The sequence below is a fragment of the Apodemus sylvaticus genome, chromosome 13 (assembly GCF_947179515.1).
Source record: "Apodemus sylvaticus chromosome 13, mApoSyl1.1, whole genome shotgun sequence".
In the NCBI taxonomy this organism is placed as follows: Eukaryota; Metazoa; Chordata; class Mammalia; order Rodentia; family Muridae; genus Apodemus; species Apodemus sylvaticus.
Window position 1 is genome coordinate 23,214,766 of NC_067484.1, and position 26,554 is coordinate 23,241,319.

At 46.1% G+C, this 26,554-nt stretch overlaps 1 protein-coding gene across 1 annotated transcript; it reads right to left on the reverse strand.

Annotated features, from left to right (window-relative positions):
- Nucleotides 1–6,963: 6,963 nt before the first annotated feature.
- Nucleotides 6,964–22,556, reverse strand: Mro (maestro). Its single transcript, XM_052155609.1, is given in 11 exon segments — nt 6,964–7,501; nt 7,830–7,937; nt 8,523–8,678; nt 12,914–13,096; nt 14,201–14,347; nt 16,090–16,192; nt 22,085–22,091; nt 22,152–22,194; nt 22,197–22,472; nt 22,474–22,535; nt 22,538–22,556. Coding segments are annotated over 11 exon segments (1,158 nt in total). The 3' UTR covers nt 6,964–7,447.
- Nucleotides 22,557–26,554: the final 3,998 nt, after the last annotated feature.

Sequence of the window (26,554 nt, forward strand, 5' to 3'; positions counted from 1 at the left end):
GTGCATAGCTATGGAGACCGCTTACCTCATGGAAGCGAGGAAACAGAGATACGCATGCACACCTGGCTGGCTTCCCCCCTTGCCCCATTTCTGTTCTGTCTGAACTCTCAGTCCATGGGACGGAGCCCCAACCCCTGTGGAAATGCTCCCACAGACACAGTGGCGTGTTTTCTAGGCAGTCCCTAATCTGGTTGACAGTGAAGAGTAACCATCATAGGCATCTTGTGAGCAAGGGGATGTTTTAGATACAGGAGAATAAAGATCACCTCGTGGAAGGAGCCTTTTCCATTCTGGTAAGAGGCCAGCCTCTGCGTAAGTCAAATCACCATAGAAACCCAACATCAAATATCAACTGAGGGACATCCACAATGTCTTCTCGACTGCAGATTCGCACAGGCCCTATCCTATCTCCACTGTCTCTGAATGTCATCAAAATTCAGTTTCTCACACCGCTTGCTGATCACTGAACAGATCTGAACCAGATTCTAAACCTATCTGACAATCTAGCTTTACCAAGCCAGCATCTGAGGAAGGACAGACCCCATGCTTCAGACCCATGCCACCTGCTGCTCCCTGGAAGTCACTGTTTGGAGCACATGCTGTGGCCAGCTACATGATTGGAGGGAGGAAGCCCCACCTGGGATCACTTCCGCCCTCTCTGCCTGCATTCTTTCTCCCCCAGGGCGCTCCTAAACACCCTCTTCTCCCCCATGTCTTGGTGACAGAGTCTCTCAGTTCTCAGCTCCCTCTGTGTTTTGATAACCTCTTGTGTTCTCCATTCTTGTTGATTCTTGCAGTTCCCAAACTGAACACAGTGTTCCCGGAGTGACCAAGCACAGCAAGGGCTTTAGAACTGTGGTGAGCCTGGGGAACAGGCTGGTCAGTGGGGAAGGAGGAACTAAGACATTTATTCTTGAAAAAAAGTTGAGATGGAGAATTAATACCGAGGCTAGTCTTGAACTCGTGTGAATGAAAGAGTAAATTCAGAAACTTTAAAAGGGTCAGGGGCTGGGTTCCATTCCTCAGACCACAAGAGGAAGGGAGAGACGGACCTAGGGGTGGGAACATATTCCAAAGGACTGACCGTTGGCCACTTACCACATCCCCTAGAGACCAATCTGTTTAGAGGTAACACTGTTCTGTCAATCACAGTGTACCTAATGGTGTCTGCCCTGGGGACTGTATAAAAGGTCTGCTGGGAGGACTACACAAGGGATTTTGTCTTTATGTTCTTAAAAAAGGTGATTAGGCTCTAGACATCTTCCAGAGCTATTTAGATCAAAAATGATGGAGGGAGACCTCCAGACGACTAGATTCTAAAATATAAAATGAAAAACCTGTCTTTGTGATACTAAAATTTTATTTTGAGATTTATATATTACAGAAAATACCACCCCCTTCATATCTCAATGCCCGTATTCAACTTGAAGAAGTTACAAGAGTCATCATCCTAGCTCCCTGGGATTTGGGGCTAGAGAGAAAATTGTTATTATCTTTCTAGAAAATATAAAATACTTCAGATTTAAAACAGGAAAAAAATAAGATTGATTATATAGCCATAATTTTAATTGATAAAAATCTTTATAATTGTTATTAAGTTCTATAATTGTTATATATAAGATCTTATTTGATACAGAATTTGTTTTGATACAAAATCAAGGTTTTCATTAGTATAAATACTAAAAACTTGAAAGTACAGGATTTAGACCTAATCCTTCTTTGTGGTTATTATAACAGATCTGTTTAAGCCTGTGAGTTTAGGGCCAAATAAAACAGAAGGCTCTGAGTTTATTGTTAGAGTGTTTTCTAGATATTAATCAGAAACAGTTGAAGATAGTTAACGGACAACAGTCCACATTATTTCACATAGATAGTTGATTTTCAAAAACTTCAAAAATCCACAAATGTGACGTTTAATGTTATTTATTTCACTTGTTGTAGAGACTAGTCTGCTCCTGACAGCTTCCCTTTCTTGGATTCAAAGATGAGCCAGAAAGCAAAACTCCAACGTTTTCAAGTATAAACTGTCCAGGTGCTCAGCAGTCTCTATCATTTGGCTAAGTCTTAGAAGCTGTATTAAGCTTCCTATATATCTTCAGTTAATATTGGTTACTCTCGGATTTCTGATGGGGTTGAAGACTGTTAGTCTCATAGGCAGCCCAAGCTACTTAATTAAGAGAAAGCTGATATAGATGACATTTCAGATGACACAAAATTTATAGCCAAGAAATGAGTCAGGTGTTAATTCGGACAGTCTTTTAAGATAGTACAGATGACAAAAGTTCTGTTTGAGTAACAGAGATGACAGACTGGGTGTTAGGTCTCTCTTATACTTTATAATTTACAAAATAATAATAGTTATGCTCAATTTATATTTAGAGAAAAAGTTTTTTTTATTAAACAGAGAGTAAAATATTACAAGATTTCCTATCCATCCACACTGAGGCAATGAGAGGCCAGTAATTTAAAAAACAAACAAAACATAAAGAGCTAGAGAGAGAAGAGAAGTGAGGGCCACAGGAGCGAGAAGAGGTCTGAGAACCCCTCCCTCCCCTGATACCGCAGTGGCTCTCTCACTAAGGGCATATTTCCCAAGAGACTGATTAATCTCTTTGAGACTGCTTTATTTGTAATACAAGAAGCCAAAAAGAATACCCCCTCAAACTCAGGGGTGCCATCAATTGACCAGGCTGTTGTGAACAGTGGACTTTCCCTGGTTAGAGCTGACTGGGACTTTAATATGCCAAAATGTAAGGGATGCCTAAAGGTCCACCACCAGGCTCCATTGGCAGGTCTCAAGGGCATGGCAACCCACAAATTTGACCAAGGTACATGTGAGGTTAAGCAAGGACCAAACAAATCATCTGCAGCCTTTCTAGAGCAGTTTATAGAAGCATTCCGCCAATCAATATGCACCCTATGACCCCAGGGGCAAGGAATATAAAGCGACTGTGACAATGGGTTTTGTAGACCAGGCTAGTAGAGATATCAGAAAGGAAAAAAAGCTTCAGAAGCTAGAGAGATTTAGTGCAGCTGCTGAGAAAGTCTGTAGAGAGATTTAGTGCAGGTTGTTGAGAAGGTCTGTAGAGGAATTTAGTGCAGTTTACTGAGACAGGGAGTCAGAGGAGGAGAAAAAAAAAACTGACAGAGAAGGAAGCTACAGAGAGGCCTGGCTACAGTAGTCAGAAAAAGCAGAGAAGAGAGACAGAAAAGGACCAGTGCGCATACTACAAGGAGAGAGGCCACTAAGCCAGAGTGTGCCCTAACAGATAGAAGCCAAGAGCAGGAATTCCTAGGCCTTGGGAAAAGTGCCCCCAAAGAGCAAAGATGTTAGCCCTGGGTGAAGACAGTGACTAGGGGAGGTAGGGTTCCTCCCAACCCAGGATAACTCTAAGAGTGGAAGAGAAACCCACTCAGTTCTTGGTGGACACAGGGGCTCAACACTCAATGGGCCTGTTTCCAAGAAAAGATCTTGGGTCCAAGAAGCCACTGGCACCAAAATGTATTCATGGACTACCTGAAGAACAATATACCTAGGGATGAGATGGGAAGCCCATTCATTTAGGGTCACCCCATGTCTCTACCCTCTATTGGAGCATGACATACTCTCTCCATAACGGGGGACCAGATACACTTCCTGCCCAACAGGCCACAGCTAACTGGCCCAAAAAGAGACTGACCCCTGCTGAAAGTCGCTACAGACAGGAGCAGTTTTCTCCTTGAAGGTCAGAGAAAAGCAGGTGCTGCTATGGTGGACGGCACAAATGGCATCTGGGTAGAAGAACCTTTACCCCCTGGCACGTCAACACAAAAAGTAGAGCTAATTGCCCTCACCAAGACCCTGAAACTTAGAGCCAGGAAAATAATTAACATCCACACAGATAGCAGGTATGCCTTTGCCACAGCTGTTGTCCACAGGGATACGTGCCTAGAGGACTGCTCACATCAGAGGAAACCAACAGAAAATCTTGAACCTCTTAGATGCCCTAATGAAGCCGGCAACTGTGAATATTATTCACTGCCCAGGACGTCAGCAAAGACTCAGTAGACAATAACAGATCAAATGGCTCCAGGAGTGGGTATGCAGGAGCCTATACTGGTTACGGGCCTGCAAGAGACACCTACTGGGAAATGGAACTAAATTAAGAGATGGCCTCACTTAGAATATACTAAAAAGAAAAGGACTCAGATTGCTAGCCACTCTGCCAACTATTACCATGAGAAGGTGCACACAAGAAGGAAGAACTATACTCCACAGAAAGTAAGCAAAAGACTTACCAGGCCAAATGCACAGATGGACTCATTTAGGGGATCAAAAGCTTGTCCAGCCAGTTAAGGGACCTAAAGTATATACTTATGACTCAGAATTTGGGCCAGAGAGATAGCAGAACAGTATATGGTATGCCAGCAAGTGAATGCTATGCAGCAAAGAATAAACAGGGCAAAAGACCTAAAAGAGAACAGCCTACAATATATTAAGAGATTTTATAAAAGTTAAAACAGAAGAATATGGTTACAAATACATCCTAATGTTTATGGATACTTTCTCTGGATGGGTTGGGACTTTCCCTACCAAGCAGGAAACAGCTGCCATGATTAGAAGACATTTTCCAGAGTTTCGGAGTGCCCAAGGTAATGGGATGAGACAACGGTTGTATTTTTGTTTCTAGGGTGAGTCAGAGATTGACAGAAATATTGGGGACTAATTAGAAACATTATTGGGCATACTGTCCCCAGAGCTCAGGGCAGATAGAGAAAATAAACAAAACCCTATGAGAGACCTTAACTAAATTGACCTTGGAGACTGACTCCGGCCGGGTGGTGCCCCTCTCCTTGTTCCTTGTTCTTATTCTGAGCCCAGAACAGCCCCTGCCATTTTAACTTGACACCTCTTGAGATCCTCTTTGATACCCCAAATCCTTTGGTGTCCACTGGGCCCTCCCAGGAGGTGTCCCACAACATGAGATTTGGCTCAAACTGTCTGCCTTAAATGCTCCAGGCATGCCAGGGACTCCTCACTGCTTCCAGATTGGTGACTAGATCTGTGTAAGAAGGCTTCAGGAACAGTCACTGGAACCCTGATGAAATAGACCCTTCCTGGCACTGCTAGCCACTCCCACAGGCCTCAGGGTGGACAGTACTGTGGCCTGGGTAAATGACTGTATAAAAGGTCTGCCGCGCAGGCTATAACAGGTCTCTCTTCATATGCAGAGCGGCCCTAGCACGCTAGTTTTTTAATAAAAATTCCTCATGCATTTTGCATCGGTTTTCCGTCTCCACATGGTCCATTCAGGGGGTCCGGTAAGGTAAGACTGGTCGAGTCTTACACCTTCAAGTGACCTTTCTACTTCATTCTCCCAATATCTAGGACTAGAATAATGCACATTACATTACTGCACATAGACACATCTGTTTATGAGTGATGAGACCCTTCAGATGAGTGAAGTTGGCCATCAAAACATTGATGCATTTGTCAAGAAATTGTTAATAAGTATGTATATTGAGTTCAAGTAATTCAATGTAGATTTGGAATGGATGTATTGTGAACTTTAGAAATGAACCCTAAATGTATGGTCTTAGTATGTGCAGACGAGTACATATTATTTCTCATATTTTTAAACATGGAGAATTATTCCGTGGCTAGAATTATTAAGCTTCAGTTCAAGAACTCAGATCTTACTGGATTTAAGTTCTACTTCTACTATTTATCTTGGTCAAGTTACTTGATTTCCTCTATGTTCTCATCCATGAAGTGAAAACTATAATAGTATCTATCCCTGGGGCCAGCAAGATGGCTCGGCACGGAAAAGTGCTTGCTGCCAGGTTTGAACACCTGAGTTGGATTCCTGGAACCCACCCAGTGGAAAGAGAGAACTGACCCTTTCAAGTTGTCACCTGACCTCCACACATACCATGACACATGTTCACTCCCAATAAATACATGCTAGCACCTGTTGCATACAGTTGTTGCATTAATGTTATCTTCAAGAAGTTATTAGTACCAATCTTACTTACTGTCCTATTGCTCCGAAGAGACTCCATGACCAAGGCAACTCTTATAAAAGGAAGCATTTAACTGGGGGCATGCTTACAGTTTTAGAAGGTTAATTCATTATCATCATGGCAAGAGTAGACAGGCATGGTGCTAGAGCCCTAACTTAGAGCTTTGCATCTTGATCTGCAGGCAAAAGGCAGGCAGAGAAGAGAGGGAGAGGGACAGAGGGAGGGGAAGGGAGGGGGAGGGAAGGAGGGAGGGACAGATGGAAGGGAAGGGAGGGTGGGAAGGAGGGAGAGAGAGAGAGACTGGGCCTTGCTTGGACTTTTGAAGTCTCAAATTCCATCTCCAGTGATATACCTTCTCCAACAAGGCCACACCCTCTAATCCTTCCCAAACAATTCCACTAACTAGGGACCAAGCATTCAAATATGTGAGCCCATAGGGCCATGCTCGTTCAAATCAGCACAGTGCCCAACAAATTGTAAGCACTCTCAGTAAATGTTACAGTTTTTATTCTGTAGGTTATCATCATCCTGTGATGTCGATATTCAGCAATATTTCTTCTCGGGTTTTTTTTTTTTTTTTTTTTTGAGACAGGGTTTCTCTGTATAGCCCTGGCTGGCTGTCCTGGAACTCACTCTGTAGACCAGGCTGGCCTTGAACTCAGAAATCCGCCTGCCTCTGCCTCCCAGAGTGCTGGGATTACAGGCGTGTGCCACCACAGCCCGACTCCTCTCGTTCTTTTTAAAGATGATTTTGAAGACAATGACATTTTAAGGTCATCAGAAATTAAAGACATGTTGTAAGCCAGCTTCTTAGCATCTTGGTTGGTAACAAATAGCAAAGTATCAAATACATTTTTTAAAATGCTTAAGGTAACATTTATTTCCCCAAGTCTCAGAGATTACTTTATTAGAAATGAGTATCACCTAACAGAGAGGAACTAGGAAAGGAGGTTTTGGGACATCAGGCATGTTCAATGTCTTAAAGACAACAATGTGCTTCTGTTGCACTGGGGAGATGGCCTAGTCAGTACAAGTAGGTATAAGGGCATGAATTTAGCTCTCAGAACCCAGATTTAAAAAAAAAAAAAAAACCAAAACGGGTTCACTGGAGGATAGTCGCCCCAGTGCTGTCTCACCAGCCGTCAGACCGAGTCTAATCAGAAAGTTCCAGGCCAGGTGAAAGATCCCGTTTCCATGGAAAGGTGGATGGTGCCTGAGGGACATATGTGCCCTCCACAGTCATGTGCATATATGTGTGCATGTGATTACATACAATTTTACTTTGGGGGCAGAGATACACTTCCTGGGTGATTTTTCTGCCCACAGTGGCTTCTGACATCCTCTTTTCTGTTACAATCGCTTAAGAGTCAAAGAGGTATCCTATGAGACAGAACAGAGGAAACACCATGCCCAGCCAGGGCACTCACGTGGGCCACTCTGGACTTCACAGGATTTTATTGGCATAGAGGAACAGCAGGATCTCTGGATGGCAGTGGCTCTGAAATTAGAAATTTATAAAGGTGCATGTGAGGATACTGGGAACAGAGGTAGGAGTGGAAACAGCCAGTGACTTGAACTAAGCCAACAATAATATTGTGGGTCCTCTTCAAGTCATCTTGCCATTTATGTCTTATTACGAAACCACTGAAGTTGTAATGCTAGCTTGAGTTACTTTAGGGGGTGATGGGTGGTAAGTTCCTGCTGCACTGGGCCACTTCTGGTATTACGGGCTTGATGGTGAGAGATGCTCCCCCTCCACCCCCACTCCCCCCCACTCCCCCCCCCCCCACACACCAGAGAATTCTCTCCTGCCCTGGCTCACTCACCAGCTGCCGGGAAAGCCTGGGGTTCTTCTGATCTTCTTCACTTTGGAAACTAGGCTCCTTTCTGGGTTTCAGATACGGAACACAGGCTCGAACAGTCATTTCGCAAGCCTGAGGAAAACAACGCAGATGACCAATTGCTTAAACTATTAGAAAATTCTAGAATCCCAGGCTGGCCAGGTGATCCTAAAGAAATGCAGCCTATCTACAGTCAGGGTCACTGAGGCTGAGAATGTGATTTTTGGGTCATTTGTGAATGGATCTAAACGGAGTTCTGCTCATGGAATGGCCATGACTTGGTCTGCGGCACATACAGAAGGGCACAGCTCTGCCCTGTACACAGCCCCTCTCACAATTATACCACATCCACGATCCCTTCCCCCCTCTCCCCTCTCCCAAAGTGATTTGGAAGAGCTCTTTGTACCCAGTGTTTTGGAAGCACTCACCCGGCCTCACGATCCTCTGGCCTTACCTATCTACCCATGTAGCATTGGCAGGAGCTGGGCTAAAGTAGAGGCAGGCTAAAGAGCTAGTAGGGGAGACTGTACCCTGGACGCCCCTTTGCCCAGCTCTATGTAGACGGCCATGCTAACTGGCAGGAACTCAGGGCCTGGCTTCTCCACTTAGGGAAGCTCCCACCACCCCCTCCTGGCACAGTGGAGAGCTCACAACGTGAGAAAAGAGTGCCAGTCTCACCTTGGCAACCTGAGGGCTTTCGTCCTGCAAATGGCTCAGGAGGGATTCTTGGGTCTGGTTAACTTGGTGAGTGAAAAATGCCTTCCATTTCCGCCCAGCAGATGCAGCCAACTGCCCAAAGAGGACAAAGGCCGAATACCGCACGCTCTCGTCCTCCTGTGGGTTTTCATCATCAAGAAAACAGAGTCAGGTCTCTATCATCAGATCTCCAGCTGAGTGGACCACAGCCATGGCTGGTTGTACATTAAAGAGTGGACATCATTGCCAAGGCCCTGTGTCCCTCTACTCAACAGACAGACATCACTGTCTTTAGACGCCCGGGCTTTCCTTTCAGTCTGTCTGGAAGCCACTTCCTGACATCGCCTAAAGATTTCCTGCTTTCTCACTTCTTTGTCTCCTTTCCTTTCCCTTCCATTTCCTCTCTCTCTCTCTCTCTCTCTCTCTCTCTCTCTCTCTCTCTCTCTCTCCCTCCCTATTTCCTCTCTCTTTTCTCCTCCTCCTCTTCCTCCTCCTCCTTCTTCCTCCTGCCCCTCATAACTCACCATCTCTCTTTTCCCTTCTGAGTTTCTCCTACAGATCAAGGAAATAAAGCTCCCATATCTCCCCGCCCCCAACACCCTCACCGCTCTCCCTGCTCCTTCTCTCATCTCTTAGCTCTTCCCTGGGAGTCCATCAACCTCCTTTCTTCCACAGAAATGATTTGCTCCACATATCTGCCTTCTTGGGCAAGAAAGGGCATACCAAGAGATAGGCAGCTAACCCAGTCTCCTGAACTTGGTACACAGATTTTTTATATCAGCACCTTACAATCTAGACCAGGGAAACCAAGGCACACAGGGGTGGGGGTGGGGTGGGGGGCCTCTCCAAAGGAAAAGAAGCATCTAGAACTGAGTCACAAAGATCGGTCTACAACAAGACAGTACCAATCGTTTTGTGACGTATTCAAAAATATATTTTAGCATAAGTGACTCCTGGAAATTGCCTTGGGGTAGCAGGCTGTGCAGTGCCCTGTTGGTGTGTATTCATGTTTAAATCAATGTAACTAAAATTTAGTGAGGACTTGTTCCAGCAAAACCCTACCCCGAGGCTTCTGTACAGAAATGCATAAGCTAGGTACCTGTCCCCTAGTGTGATAATGATCTACTAGGGGGCCCATGTCCCAACAAACACGGCATGAGGCTGGCCATGTTCAGAATGTAACTCACATAAATTCCATCATCAGGTAACAGTAGTAGTAGTGGTGGTGGTGGTGGTGGTGATAGTGGTGGTGGTGGTGGTGGTGGTGGTGATGGTGGTGGTGGTGGTGATGATGGTGGTGGTGATGATGGTGGTGGTGGTGATGGTGGTGGTGGTAGTGGTGGTGGTAGTGGTGGTGGTAGTGGTGGTGATGGTGGTGGTGGTGGTGGTGATAGTGGTGGTGATGGTGGTGGTAGTGGTGGTGGGGTTGGTGATGATGGTGGTGGTAGTGGTGGTGATAGTGTTGGTGATGGTGGTGTTGGTGATGGTGGTGGTAGTGGTGGTGATAGTGGTGGTGATGGTGGTGGTGGTGATGGTGGTGGTAGTGGTGGTGATAGTGGTGGTGATGGTGGTGGTGATGGTGGTGGTGGTGATGGTAGTGGTAGTGGTGGTGATAGTGGTGGTGATGGTGGTGGTGGTGCTGTTGCTGCTGCTGCTGGTGGTGGTGGTAATTTCCTTTTCTACACACCCAGGGATTATGCTCAAAAAAAAAAAAAAAAAAAAAAAAAGACAGGCAACTGGATTTAAAAAGCAGTTGAGTAAAATTCAACCAAAGTTCAGGTAGCACCAGAGGGATTTAAGGATATATCCTTAAGATTTGTGCTGACATCCTAGGGTGGTGAGGTAAACATCTTCCTAACCACTCCTCAAACAAGATAGATTTGCATTCAGGAGCAAACATCTAAGGCCAGGGTAGTGTATAGTGCCTGTAATCTCAGCATTCAGGGCCTGAGGCAAGAGGATTGCCATGAGTTTAAGGCCAGCCTGGGCTACATATTTGTTACAAGATATTTGAACCTGTTTCTAGTTGTGGCTTGACTCAGCCCTTAGTACACATTGTTGAATCCCAAACAATGAAGATAAGGTTAGTTTGTAGAAGGAAGCACCGATGTTTCAAAGTGTTGTCTAATTGAGTAACAGACAAAGTAAAGAATCAGAGAAAGATTTGACAGAATAGGATATGCCCAACTCTCAAGAGAGAGAAAAGGAAACTTCTTAAGAGAGCAGCACAGAGAGAAAGAAGGAGGTGGAGGAAGGAAGCAGTTTTGCCAGGACATTTCTAGAGAGGCACGGTGCAGAGAGAGAACAAGGCAGAGAGTGAAGGAGCTGGGAGATAAGAAGATATTGCCCAAGTGAGTATGAGGCTGATCAGAGGAGTTCAGTCAGAAGCTGAGAGAAGCTAGATTGGATCAGTTTGGAGAGGAGTTTGAGCCAGAACAGTTGAATCAGCCAGGCAGGGGTCAAAAGAACTAGGAAGGGTGAGCTTATTCAGCTGGAAGTCTCAGAGACTGAAAACATTGGAGGCCTGGATTAGACTGCACAGAGGTTAGACGCTCCCAGAGCGAGGCCTAGGTTAGCAGACGAGGCACTAAGCCTCAAAGACAACAGTGGCATAACCACAGAAGAATAAAAGTTAATTTTACACATATTGGGTTCCAGACCATTCCATGCCATCTCCAATGAAATAGTAACATCTGTCCCTGTGGAGGGAGGAGGCCACTGACAGAGAGCCAGCAGCTCTGAGGGGACATCTGAGCTCTGTAAACCCCGTGCCCCTTTCATGAGGAGCTCACGGTGCAGCTTCACAGGGAATTAGGGATGGCTCTGGGTATCAATAAAGGTCTGAGGACTGTCTGACAGCTGCTGTCTTTGACAGAAAGGCAGAGAGTCACAGTAGCGGGCTGCCTGTCGGCTCGCAAGTCAGCTAGGGAAGACTCCTCAGAGCCTCAGCGTTGCCCTTCCCGGCTGGCCTCTTTTATCTTGTGGCTATGGGTTCAGGGGCTGCAGTCGGATGGCTGCTTTGAGGAGGCATAGTGGGGGTGTGTGTGGAAGGGGGCGGGGCGGGCCCTAATCGTTCCTCAGTCTCCTCATTTTAGAATAAAGATCATTGCAGAACCTACAGGGAAGGGTTATTGTAACCACTGCATGTGTATCCACAGCAATTGTGTGGCACTGTGAATGACGCACAAGAAGGACTCACTGAATGCTAACTCGTTGTGGAGAAGAGACTACTGAGCACAGGTCAGCATCAGCACCACCACCACCATCATCATCATCACTAGTGTACATATTCAGTGCCCTATTGAAATGAGAACTTCTCAAGGGAGAGCGACAGGATTCTATACATCTTCTATGCTCTCCATAACCCCCAGCCATAACTTCTCATAACCCTTCTCAATAAAATGTATTCATAAATTAGTGACTAATACAGACCTTGTTTCTGAGAAACACACTACCCACCGTTCTCCTTTCCTTTTGTTTCTGTGTTTTGAAACTGGCTTTTTTTTTCCTTTTTTTTTTTAATTTATTGATATATTTATTTACATTTCAAATGATTTCCCCTTTTCTGGACCCCCGCTCCCCGAAAGTCCCATCAGTCCCCTTCTCTCCCCCTGTTTTCCCACCCAACCCTTCCCACTTCCCTGTTCTGATTTTGTTCTATACTGCTTCACTGAGTCTTTCCAGAACAAGGGGTCACTCCTCTGTTCTTCTTGTACCTCATTTAATGTGTGGATTATGTTTTGGGTATTCCAGTTTTCTAGGTTAATATCCACTTATTAGTGAGTGCATACCATGATTCACCTTTTGAGTCTGGGTTACCTCACTTAGTATGATGTTCTCCAGCTCCATCCATTTGCCTAAGAATTTCATGAATTCATTATTTCTAATGGCTGAATAGTACTCCATTGTGTATATATGCCACATTTTTTGCATCCACTCTTCTGTTGAGAGATACCTGGGTTCTTTCCAGCTTCTGGCAATTATAAATAGGGCTGCTATGAACATAGTGGAACATGTATCCTTATTACATGCTGGGGAATCTTTTGGGTATATGCCCAGGAGTGGTATAGCAGGATCTTCTGGAAGTGAGGTGCCCAGTTTTCGGAGGAACTGCCAGACTGATTTCCAGAGTGGTTGTACCAATTTGCAACCCCAGAAACTGGCTCTTTTTATCTAGTCCTGGAGCTCACTATCTAGACCAGGCAAACCTCTAAAAAAAATCACAGAGCTCGGCCTTCCTCTGCCCCGGCCCCTGCCCCCTCTGCCTCTGCTGGGTTAAAGGCATGCTCCAGTGTTGTAAAGCTTGAGATTCTCATTTCTAACCCAGGACTATGTCACAGCCCAAGATCATATGATCACCCCTTCTCACTCACATCATCCAGTAAGGTCCGGGTCTGAAGGGTGATGTCTATGAAGAAGGAGCCCAGCCCTTGTCCTTGGATTCTGCTCAGCATGATGGTCAGAGTCTTTACACTCTCGTGGATGACTTCAGAACTCGTGGGATCATATAGCCCATGTACCAGGAGGTCAAGCATAACTCTCTTATACTTTCTCACCTGCTAGCAAGGTTGGAAAAGCATTAGAATCACACACACTCACACATATGCACACACACACACACACATGTGCAGACACATACACACCATCACCTCTAATCTTTCAGTAGCCCAAGTTACCTTTTATGGATTACTCACACACACACACACACACACACACACATATATGTATATGTAATTATATTTCGCTCATATTCATCCCCCCAATATCCCCCATCCCCCCTTCCCCCACTACTCCTCCTCATAGTAGTTCTCTCTCTGTTCATGCCATTCATATGTATAATATATAATAAAATGTATAATATATATGCTACACACACACTTTTTTCTGACTCTTCCGCCAACTCAGCCAAATACAAAAGCTTCTAGTAACACAGGCCAGGAGCCCAGCTTGGTCTTAGAAGAGCAGAAAGGGCAAACAGGAATGGGATCTCTGGCCGATGGAGCCAGGAGCTTCTTCAAGAGCAGAGGGTGGGCAAGAGGAGGACTGTTCCAAGGAACTTCAGAGCGCTAGGTGTCTTCTTAAATGGGGCGGGGGCACAAGATGGCATCGATGTGCACATGTGCTAAGAAAGGCATGAAAAATGTCTCTCACTGAACAATAATTATGAGAAGATTGTTTAAACTCTCAGAGTGCTATCCACCTGAGTCAGTATTACTGTAGCTGTTTCCCAAGGCTGACAGAGCTGAGGCACCACAGCCCTTGACTGAGTCAGGCCCTTATATAATTTGTTCCTCTCCTGTGTAAAGTGGCTTGCTTCTAGCCGATGCTACAGAAGTAACCAGATGTGTCTCCTGGTTGCTAAGCTACATTATATAAGACTCCAGTAGAGCAGAAAGGAGTGAGAGACACCTAGAAGAAACAAGTTATCATGATTTGAGAGTGTTGATCCTGGGAATCCAGGTGAGGGAAATGGGAGGGTGGCCCCCAACAGACAGCCAACAAGGAAAGAGAAACCTCAGTCCTACCAATGGAAGAGCCAGTTCTACAAAAAGACGTTCTTGGGAAAGTCTTTCCATGAAATATGAGTTCCAGCTGTAAGGACTCCATAGCCTGAGGGCTTAGAGTCTTGGGAAGACTATCAGAATTCTACCTCCCCCTACCTTGTCAGGAGCTTCACAGACCAGGGTACCTAGGCCTCTCATTGCTAGATGGCGCTTCTTAGCATTAGGATCCCGGGCTCTTTCTGCCAAGACGAAAAACACATTCTTCAAAGGCTCCCGCTTCTGCAACCTCAGTTTCCAAGAGACCTGGGTGGTCAAATGTGCATTCATTCAGAGGCTGGTGAGATGGCTCGGTTGCTAGCATGCTTGCTCGCTAAGCATGAAGACCTGAGCTCAAATCCCCAGCCCCACATAAAGTGGCATCACTGGGAAATCAAACCTCAGCACTGGGAAGACAAAGAAAGAAAGAACTTTAAATCTCACTGACCAGATAGCCTAGTGGAACTAGTAAGCTGCAGGCCAGTGAGAAGAGTGCAGGGGAACTGAGAAGACACCTGACGTGGATGTCTGGGGTGTGATCACATACACACACACACATACAGAGAAAGAGAGAGAGAGAGAGAGAGAGAGAGAGAGAGAGAGAGAGAGAGAGAGAGAGAGAGAGAGAATCAATTCAAAAGGGCTCAGAGTCAAACTCTGAACTCAGTCCCAATCACTCTCTAAAGAAATTGCTATTTTGCCGATCCAAATGTGTCTTTCCTTTTAAAGATTACTATACGTCTGAGTATGTGTGTGTGTGTGTGTGTGTGTGTGAGAGAGAGAGAGAGAGAGCAGTGAACTATGTGACAAATGCTTAGAGGAAAGGAGACTGTCCTTGAGAGCCAGTGTGCGCTGCACTGTAATTTCTCCTATCTGGAGTTCCCTAGCTTCTCCTCCTTTCCAATCCATCCTCATTCCTCTGCTGTACTCTTAGCTAAATAAAATGAACAGCATGTTTGTATGATACCTGCTGTATCCAATTCCTCTCTTCTAATTCTCTCTTGATACTTCTGCAGTCAAGCCAGTGTCCCTGCATCTCCATCCAGCAGTGTGACAAATTCTGAGAGACCTTTCTTGAGAGTCACCTTCCTCAATCCTTCACTAACACGTGCCTCGATTGCATCATCTCAACAAATATCAATTACACCTCTATAAACATTCCAGAACATTTGAAGGTTGCTCCAACTTTTGAATTCATGCATCTGAGCAATGAAGAAGAAGAAGAGGAAGAGGGGGAAGAAGAAGAAGAAGAAGAAGAAGAAGAAGAAGAAGAAGAAGAAGAAGAAGAAGAAGAAGAAGAAGAAGAAGAAGAAGAAGAAGACGGGGAAATACTGTGTTTTTGTGCAAAATCCTACACTTGCAAAACTAAACTAGATCAAGACATAGGCCCCCTTTCCACTGGGCAGATTGCCGCCCTGGTGAGCAATGGGCTCCCATGCCAAGAGGCTCTGCTGTTCTTCAGGGCTCAGGCAAGGCAAACCGCATCAGAGTCAGACCCCAGACAATGAAGGATCCCACCAAGGAGACGGGGCTCAGTGATGAAGGTTCAGTGGGTAAAGTACTTCCCATGCACGCGTGGAAACCCAAATTTGAGACCCACATAAAGACAGGCACAGTAGCGCTTGTCTATAATCCTAATTACCTTGTGACAAGATGTGGAGGAGGGGATCCCAAGAGAAGAGAACCCCTGTCTCAAACCCCTGTGCACACACACACACACACACACACACAGAGAGAGAGAGAGAGAGAGAGAGAGAGCATGAGATGTTATAACTCTCCAGCATCATTGCTATTTCTGAGTACTTATCACAGTTCTTGTTTTGCTTTGTTTTTTTAACTTTTGCGTTGGCAGCAAGATTCTCATCTTCTCACAAGCATCCTGTATCCCCGCTGACAAAATCGTCATCACATGGGCTTCCAGAAGGAACCCAGGCAGAGCAGTTCTAACTACAGAGATAGCAGGCTCCTGCCTTACTTAGTGGCGGCTGGGAAGGTACGTCATGTCTGACCTTGGAAAAGAAGGATAGCCATGGCGTCCTTCTTCTCTTCTTGGACTGGGAGGTAGGGGTGGGAAGGGGCTGGTTCGGGATTCTCTGCATTTGTTCCATGAAACTAAAAGGAAAGAAAAAAAGTAAAAGAAAATCATGAGGTGAGCGAGCGGGCAGGCGGGCGGGCGGGCAGGCAGGCGGGCGGGCGAGCAGGCGAGCCCCAGATGGGCATCTGAAGCGACCCTGTCAGTCAGCCTTGCTGCTCACTGGACTCACTGGGCAGAATTGGGAAAGAACACAAAGACAGTGGGAGCCTTCCTCATTGCTAAGGAACTAGGTGTCACAGGACAAGGTCAGAAACTCAGCAAGACAGACTGAAGGGAGCAGCAGCTGACCTCAGACTCCCAGCAATCCTCCTGTCTCTGCTTTCTGAGTGCCAGAATCAGAGCTATGCACCGCCACCCTTAAGTCCAGCCATGCACCGCTATGAGCTACTTGTTTGAATATGATATGAGACACGGCGCTTTTACAGAGGCTATTGCCTTCGTGCATTCTACAGTTTAACAGAAGAGGCCCACAAGTGTCTGCAGGTAGTTCTTATCCATGGATATATGAGAATCACCTACAGCATTTTAAAAAGCCAACGCCCTGCCTGTCCTAGGTCACAGTTGTCAACATCTCTGGAAGTGGCCTTGGCATCAACCCTTTTATTTACTTATTTTTTAAATTGGCCACACAGCCAAATAGCCAGTCACTGAACCAGACTGACCAGTGACCAGACACCTGTCTTGATTTGCCTGGGGCTAGGGACTTTCCTGAAGTCAGGGGACTCAGAGCAAACTGGAACACATCCCCACCTGACAGATCCCAGCCCTCTTAGGCAGCCACACATCGGAACAGCTGATTCCGTTGGGCATAGAGTTGGGTGGGGATTAGTTTTCTCTGTCATCTTTGTTTTTGAGCACATTTTCTTGGTCAGAAGGCACTAGGAAGTCATGAAAATGCGTCTTGTACCTACAGGTACAAAGAGAGAAGCCATTTCCTCTAGAGATGTATTCTTAAATGGGTGATCCAATCCCAAGTTGTCAGCCCTGAATACATATACATGAACAATGCTAAATGGATTCAGAAGGTTGTATATGTGTGTATGTATATGTATATATATTTGTATATTTGTGTATATATATATATTTATATATATATATATAAAATTGAGGAAGACAGCATGCATTGGAGGGAGAGTGGGGAACAGGAGGAGTTGAGGAAAGAAGGTAGAAGATGCTGTGCTTATTCATGAAGTTGTCAAAAAAAAATAACTTTTAAGTGAACAAAAAAATCTCACTAACTCTCTAGCCTCTGGATCCATTTCTTCTTGCTCACGGGTCAACAGACCTCCCTGTAACCCTGTGATGGGGACTAAAACCAAAGAGCAGGAAAATGTGGATAAGGAGATGGCTCAGTCAGAAAAGTACTTGCTGGACAAGATGAGGACCTGAGTTCAAATCCAGCCCTCCATGAAAAAGTCAGGCATGGTAGAACTCTCCTGTAATCCCAGTGTTGGGGGAGGCAGAGAGGAGAGGATCCCCTGGGCTTGCCAGCCAACTGGTTAACCAATTTGGTGAGTTCCGGGTTTGGTTAAAAAAGAAAAAGTGTCTCAAAAATAAGGTACAGAGCAGATGAGTAAGACATTTAATGCCAACTTCTGACTTCCAAGTATTCTCTCTCTCTCTCTCTCTCTCTCTCTCTCTCTCTCTCTCTCTCTCTCTCTCTCTCTCTCTCTCTCTCCAGGCCTTATCCTCAGAGTTTGTGATTCTGCACACTGGAACAAGCAGACAACCAACTAACCTGTATTTCCAGTACACTTCCAGGAGGCACCGAGCTACACAATTGGCCTGGGGACCCCACTTTAGAACAAGTGTCTTTCTTAATACAAGGAAGAGATCACAGCATTGAATGTCTGTCTCCTCCAGAATAAAGGACTTGTAAATTCATACCAAGGCAAAACAGAAAGCAGTCACTATGAAAGAGAGTGGTTGCTTCCAGGAGTTCCCTCAGGCTGCTTGATGTTCAGACAGAACCTGCTACTCCTTGGGTGGGATTCTCTGGATCAGAGTTTGACAGATACAGGAGGACAGCTACTGCTGCTTTAAAAAGCTGATAGGCTGGGGCCCCGCTGTGAGTCCCATTGTAAGGCCTCAGGCCTCTGCATTCAGTGGCAAACTCAATCAAGCCAGGAGCTGCTCTCCACTGAGCAAGGAAACAAGCTGTTCCTTGTTTCTTATGCTCAACTTGTTTTGCAGGATTAACAGAGGCACAAAGGATGCTAGCCAGCTAAGGGAGCTTTCCCCAGCTTCAGACACCAAGCACCAAGCCTAAAAGGGCAGGACTAGAATTCAAAATCATAGAACATTTGCAAGCAGGGCAAAGTGAAGGAGCCTTGAGTGGCTTCTCGTGGGAGATGCAGGACCCGTGGTTAGAGACTCTCGCATGGCTTCCTTCTCTAGCTTACTGCTCTTCTAGCAAACTCTCTCCAGGGTCTCTGCTTCCTCCCTCAAGAGCAAGGCTGTCATCTCTTGTCAGCTGACAGGCTGCCTTCCAGAGCTCATCTTAACCTTAAATACAAACTTGAACATATTTTCCACATTATTAAGAGAGCCTTCTATTTGAGCATTCCCAGGACTTAACAGACTCCAGGCCCACTGCAGAATTGCTGGACCAGAGTCTCAGGGAGCCTCGGGCCTGAATGTCACACTTTTTGTACAAGACTCTTGGTACGGCTAAACACACACTGGTGTACAGGAATCTCTGAACTAAAAATTAACCCCAGGATTGGTACACTCCATGGAGCTGAGGTCACCTTAGCTTTAGGAAAGACCCCAGAAGTCCCAGAAGGGCCGTGTTTGAGAGAGGAGATCTATAAATAATTATAGCACGTGTTTGTGGAGCACATTCACAGTTGCTGTGGTTTGGGTTCGGTTTAGCCTGTCTGGACTCACGGTGAGGTTGAAAGAATGCTTGCTGGGAGTGACTAAGGCGGATGGACAGACGGACGGAGGGACAGTTAAGAACCAGCTCAGGCTCTGCTCTCACTAGTAGATTGATCTGTTGGTGTGATTAAAGGAACAAAGGTGTACTGGCTAGTTTTGTGTGTCAACTTGACACAGGCTGGAGTTATCACAGAGAAAGGAGCTTCAGTTGGGGAAATGCCTCCATGAGATCCAGCTGTGGGGCATTTTCTCAATTAGTGATCAAGGGGGGAGGGCCCCTTGTGGGTGGTTCCACCTTTGGGCTGGTGCTCTTGGGTTTTATAAGAGAGCAGGCTGAGCAAGCCAGGGGAAGCAAGCCAGTAAGAAACATCCCTCCATGGCCTCTGCATCAGCTCCTGCTTCCTGACCTGCTTGAGTTCCAGTCCTGACTTCCTTTAGTGATGAACTGCAATGTGGAAGTGTAAGCTCAATAAACCCTTTCCTCCCCAACTTGTTTCTTGGTCATGATGTTTGTGCTGGAATAGAAACCCTGACTAAGACAAATTGGTACCAGCGTAGTGGGGTATTCCTATAATGTAGCGTTCAGGAAGCAGAGGCAGGGGGATAGCCTGGGCTACATAATGAGCTCCAGGGCACCAACCTGGGCTACATGGAGAGACTCTGCCTTAAAATAAAATGAAGTAAAACACACGAAAAGAAGAATAAGCAAGCATGGTGTTGGGGGGAACCCAGGTGCACTCGAAGCAAAAGCAGAAAGGAGTGCTCTGGGCTTTAGAAGAATACCTTTCTCAAAAGATAAAAAATAAATAAGTAGAGGAAACTTGGAGTTAAATGGGTCGCAACCTTCTCCAGTACCAGCAGCTTCCCGTGAGACCTGGACACGCCCGCAACACCTCCAGCTGTAGATACCAACAGCTGTGACCTTTACACCCAATCCTATCAACCCGAAGCATCCTCTCCACCTGTGGCAACACACGCTGCCCAGTGAGGACAGGGCAGACCAACTGCGGATGGATACAGAACACAGAGTCCTGGTCACAGTCATTTCCTGCTAGAGGTAGGCTTTCCTAATGTGCTTGATGAGACCCGGGCTAGAGGGAGGAGGAAGAGGAAGAAGAGGAGGAGGAGGAGGAGGAGGACCCTGGAGATCTCCAGCTGCAGGCAGAAGTATGACAGACCCTTATTTGGTCCCTTTACCCATTACATGACTCCACCTCTGGACCCGTGCCTGGCTCAGGGATTTTACTATTCCCCAAGGTCATCGGCAATCATGGTTCTACTTGGTCCTAGAGAAAAGCCAGGGATCAGGGGTACCAGCAGCTTTTCAATCTGTATCCTAACACCCAGACACCTTTACAAACCTAAAGCCCTCAGACTCAGACATTAGCTCTCGACCATCCCTTCACGTAACGAAGCCACGAAAGATAGTATAGAGACCCAGATTGCAAACAGTTTTGGTTTTCCTCATCTGTAAACTGAAGAGGAAAAAACTGGCTAGATTTCAAACTACTCTTTGAACCCTGATCTTATTGGCTGTGGTAATGATATGGCTAGCTACCAGCAGTATGAGGCACTGGCACAGTCAGGTGCTTTAAACGCGGGGCAGGAAGATGTGTCTGCCAAGCCCTGTTTAAGTCAGGCCGAAGGTTAACTGTGATTCTCTGGGCCCTGTGCAAACTCTGTTGCCGCACCCACAGCAGTGGCGACAAGCACTCACACTTCGCCTGCTCCATGGTGGGGGCACGCTTCTCAAGAAGCCATTCACAGCTGAACCTGTTATACTGCAACTGTGAGGTTAATTAGTCTATTTGCCGTGTGAGGGGATCGAACATCTGTCCAAGGAAAGGATGCCATTTCTCTGAGAGCAAAGTTAGATATTCTGGAATGACTTCACGATGGGAAGAGGCTGTGCAGTTCGGTATGCAGACGAGAATGTTGGAGGAAAACTGTGTGATTTCAAAACAAGGTTGCAGGTGACTTCGCAAGTGCTTGCTAGAGTAAAACACACCCAAGCTAAAAGTGACATGAGGTGGCACCTGTGGTTTGACCAAGAAAACAACTCAAAAAGCCAACTAGTAGATTAAAATTCAAAGAAAAGGCTATGTCCTGAACTAGTGGGAAAGCTGGTCTTCAGGAGAAGTCGGGAAGTGTTACTTTCATGAGTCTCTACTTTTAACTTCTTCATTAACTAAATCTAGCCCTGCCAGCTCAAATCAAAGAATTTTTATCATATTTTATTTAATCCCACATTTTCTTTTTCTTTTTCTTTTTATTTATTTATTTATTTTTATTTTTATTTTTCGAGACAGGGTTTCTCTGTGTAGCCCTGGCTGTCCTGGAACTCACTCTGTAGACCAGGCTGGCCTCAACTCAGAAATCCGCCTGCCTCTGCCTCCCAAGTGCTGGGATTAAAGGCGTGCGCCACCACTGCCCGGCATAATCCTACATTTTCTTAATGAAACAGGCAGTTTTCATTATCTTCCTTTTATAGAGAGAAAAAAAAAAATCCTGGAGTTTAGGATAATATCAAACAACTCAGCCAAAGACAAACAGCAAAGGAATTCAAACTTCTGAACAGGCCGCTCCTTTATTCTTAAAAACAAAAAGCAAGACAAAGAAAACACAAGAAAATGTTTTAACTTCCGAAGTGCCCTTGAACTTAATCCTGCCCCGCCCCCCACAGGAACTGGGGTCATAGTTGGCTTTCATAGCAGGCGGTCTGCACGTGCTCTTCAAAGGCCCTGACAGATCCCGGTGTACTGACCAGGCGAGAGAACTCTTTAGACTGAAGCATTCCTGTTTTCCTTCAGGCCTTCCTACATTAAAACTCTCCGCTGAAACAACGACCTATAACACATCTATTGACCGATTGATAAAGTTTACTAATAGGGGAAAAACAAGTAATAAATGGTTTCCAGGTCACTTGTTACCCTATCCCATCTTCCAAGGGAAACATCACAAGACAACAAAATTCTTGGGATTCATTTCCCTCCAGTGCCAGCGGCCAGAGCAAGGATGGATGTGGGAACTGGGCACCTACACTTCTGCTCACTGGGGCGGCCCAGCCTGGCTCACCCCAGCCTCGGCTCACCTTACCTGGCTCCTGAGTGACTGTCACGTGAGGAACCGCTGTTAAGGGCCTGGCGACTTGGTCCTGGGTCCTTCGGGAGGCTCGCCGTTCCAGCTGTTCGGGATTGGTCTCCAAATGTGGTGAGTCAGGGAGATTTTCCCAGCCCTGGTTTCCTTACATGCAAAAAGAGAAGGCAGAAGGTCCTCCGGAATTTGGAGCCAGCAGAGAATAGAAAAGTGAGACAAATAGGAGAGGGGATCCGTGAGTACAAGGTGGTGAGGTGGGGGAGGGAACTGCCCTCCAATCACACTCACAAGGTTGTCGTTCGCCCACCCACGATCTTGCGCCCTTTGCGCCCCACACTCCCTAAGTGTCTCCTGCCTGCTGCTTGCTGTCCCTGCCCCTTACTAATTCCTCCTGTCCGTTCTCATGCACACTTTCTCCAGAAAGAACTGCAATTCTGAGAACTTCACCCTCGGCTAGACACGCGTTGCCCGGCGTCATTTCCCCATGATGCCAGTAGATGGCGCCATCATCCCAGTCAAGGCTTCCAGGGCTCTGTCATCCTCTCCCCAACATAATCCTGTTAGAGCAGCATTTAATCTAAGAGCAGCATTTAATCTAAGGACTGGACTTTGTCCCTATGCCAAGAGGACATAGTATGACTGACTGCCACACTAACAGTCATTTTAACTGCTAGCACCGGTTCCTGTTCAAGAAACGCTGCATAACACGAAAGGCACAATTCAAACATTCAACAACTTTATGTATTAGTTAAAAACTGAATAAGGAGGCTTTTTCTACTACTTCAGCCTTTTTGGAGGCTCCCTCCAAGTCGCTTTTCTTTTCCTGAACTCTGCCACCATGTGCATGAGTCTTCGAATCGATAACTATTTATCGACTGACCCTGTGTGAGATAAGGAAAGCAAAAGACCTAGAAGAGGCAGGGTTAAGAGGGAAGCAGTCTGTTTGCACATTTGAGTGCCTGTTATGTGACCAGGTAACATTCATAAAAACTTTCTTGTGCCAAGCTTTAGAGTAAATATTACATTAATTATTCCATTTAATTTGGACACCAAACCAAGGAAACAATATCTCCTATTATCCTCAGTTTCATACAACTATTGGTAGAGTAAGAGGCCCACTACAGGCATACCAGTGCTAGAGTATGGACTCCCAGTCAGGATACTGCTATGCAATGGGCCAGCTTAGAAAATCCATTAGGAGTCAGGTGGCTAAATATAAACGACATAAGTTCATTGGGGGCCTGGGGGTGTGATGGCCCAGAGTAAAGAAAAGAAGATAAAATAAAACCCTCTTTGGACTGGGCTTTGAGAATACCACAGTTGACCTTATTTTTTTTTTAAAGATTTATTTATTACTATATGTAAGTACACTGTAGCTGTCTTCAGACACACCAGAAAAGGGCGTCAAATCTCATTACAGACAGTTGTAAGCCACCATGTGGTTGCTGGGATTTGAACTCAGGACCTTCAGAAGAGCAGTCAGTGCTCTTAACCACTGAGCCATCTCTCCAGCCCCACAGTTGACCTTGAGATGCAATTTCAATAGGGTAAGGACAGAAATAGCACAGAAAGATACAAAGGAACGTATGGATCTTAGGGTTGGGGGGTTCCTCTAGGGAGCAGAGCGGTGTTTCTCCCCTTGCCTGAACCTAGGAGCAGACACAGGAATAAAGAAAGACATGGCTACATGAAATCAGAGCTCCTGTGGATTTGCAAGGTCAGCTCTTCCAAAGTAGCTTCAATCTTTCCAGTGAAATCTGCAAGAATGGTGATAGATTTTAAAGGCGTCATATCCAGGTGCTGAACATGTAGCACTATAACTGATCCAAAACTGAACAGGATTATACCGGGTGTGTGTGGGGGGGGGGGGGGGGAAGACAGTGGAGAGGGGCCTGTGCTGGGCAGTGTGACCGCAGATTGCAGACCGGAAATGAAGTTTACACCCCCCGCATGGACGCAGACACAAGAGGAGCAGTGTTTCTGCCCACGATCAGCAAGCCCTCGGCCACTGAGCCGTGCCTCCAGCCACAGCTGGAACTCTATTAATAACCCCTTCTTTCTAGCGATACCCTGTATCCACATTTAAAGACATTTGATAGAGAATTATTCTCTATTAGAGAATAATGTCCTCTCTGTTGCCAAACAGGAAACCTAATCTGCACTGCTCCTTTGTCTGCCTAAAGCCACAAGGGAAATCAGGGCCGAAACTAAAAGCGGTCACTGGAAGCCCGCAGGTGCCACTGGTCGTCTCACCCTATACCCTGAGCACAGTGGTCGCTGGGGCATGAGTATGAGTCGTTCTCCAGAGGATTCCCAGCACAGTGTGTGTCAACTTGTAAAGACTCTTTATCAAGACACAAGACCCCAAAAGAACCCAAGCCTCTCCTTGCTTAGCCTTAGGATTCTGGGAATTAGAGGAGCCTCTCTAGAGATCTTGATTGTCACATACTGACATGCAGATAACATACTGTCCTTAAAAAATAGCACACTGTAATTACTTAATTATTTGATAGCTCTATTTTTATTCTCCGTTGACATTTTCATTTTGTCAGAGACACACGGGTGCTAATACCACCAGAAAAGTCAGTCCCCAAAGTCATTCTTTCTCCTGCTGTTACTGAAGAAAAAAAAAAAAAAAAGCAAAGCAAATCAACAGACCGCTCACTTTCCGTTTAGACCCGTCAAAATGGCTTCTCTTTGGTTCAACATTGACAGGAAGTGCTTCCTGCCTGAGTGTGCAGTGTCCAACCAGAAACGTCTGAAAGGAGGGACTCAACTCGGGTTTCCTGCCTCTTGTCTTATTTCAAGAAATGCTGGACCAACCCCTGTCAAAGATTTCACTCCTAAACGGAGGAGACGGGTGAGGGCAGAGCCCTTGGCCTGCTTCTCCTTCACGTAGGAGTCTTTCAACAGGAATGTGTCTGATCCTGCTTCTAATACCAGATGTTCAGCGGGCGAAGCCAGTACTCACCCTGCCCCTGAAAACCTACCAGGAGAGGACTGAAGATAGGCCTAGCGTCCCTGTCAATCACAAGGGAAAGTGTCTCTGCCGTGGTTGATAAGAAACAATGAATTCATGAAATTCTTAGGCAAATGGATGGAGCTGGAGAACATCATACTAAGTGAGGTAATCCAGTCTCAAAAGATCAATCATGGTATGCACTCACTGATAAGTGGATATTAGCTTGGAAAACTGGAATACCCAAAACATAATCCACGCATCAAATGAGGTACAAGAAGAACAGTGGAATGGCCCCTAGTTCTGGAAAGATCCAGTGTAGCAGTATAAGACAAAACCAGAACAGGGAAGTGGGAAGGGATGGGTGGGAGAACAGAGGGAGGGAAGGGGGCTTATGTGACTTTTGGGGAGTGGGGAACCAGAAAAGGGGAAATCATTTGAAATGTAAATAAAAAATATATCGAATAAAATTAAAAAAAAATCACCTTCAATATTAAAAAAAAAAAAAAAAAAAGAACCAGGAGAGGCAAAGGGCTGTGGCTCAGAAAACCACCATAAGGGAAGGCCTCATGCAAAGAAAAGCAGGCCCAGCCAGCCAAGCAACTCACCAGGGCCAGCCTCTAGGCTCCCCAGCTGCCTGAATTAAAGTCACCTGCAGCAAATGAATGTCCTTGGGAGGGTCTTCTCGAATGTGTCCCCACTGCCTCCCACTGTCCTCCGTAAGTGTGCTTAGTAAGAAAGTGACGGTTGTATTGCTTCTAACATGCGGTAACTGCAGGCCGCGGACAGACCTGCTGGCCTCATCCTCTGGTTTCTGGCAGATAAGAGTTCTACAAACTGAACAGGGAGCTGCTTTCGGCTATGTTCTTGACCCCTCTTCTTCCTTCTGCTTTCCTGGCCGTTGTTAATAACTCCCAGCCCTTCCGTTGATGTCTCCTTTGACCCAGGAAAGCCCACACTGCCATAAGAAGCGAGAAATTGAAGCCTTCCCTTTAAGAACACGGGCGATGGCTGCCGGGGCCACTAGCAATTCTTGTCCAGCAATCCACCAAACGCCTGAGAGTTCTTGGTTTGCAATGTGTTCTCTGCCATCACAATACCCTGGACAGGTGCAGCAGGCCAGGCCGCAGGGCTGGCACAGAACCCAGCACCCCTGAAGCCCAAATGAGCACTTAGTCGCTGGAACAACAGTGATCTCACAGGTTTACTGGAGATGCTCGTCCACCCTGTCCCCCAAGATGGAGACTGACCTGGAATTCATCATGCCCAGCTACTAGAGATCTTTGGTCCCTGAGCACATCCAGGTGAACAGAACCCCCACTGTGCGCACTGTCCTTACAGAGCTTGTGGCCACAGTCCTCCTACATGTGGACTTTGCTGCTTCACCGAGATGATCTTCCCTGGAAAAGGAAAAGCTGCCTCTGTGCTAGAAGAGGAGGTGGGG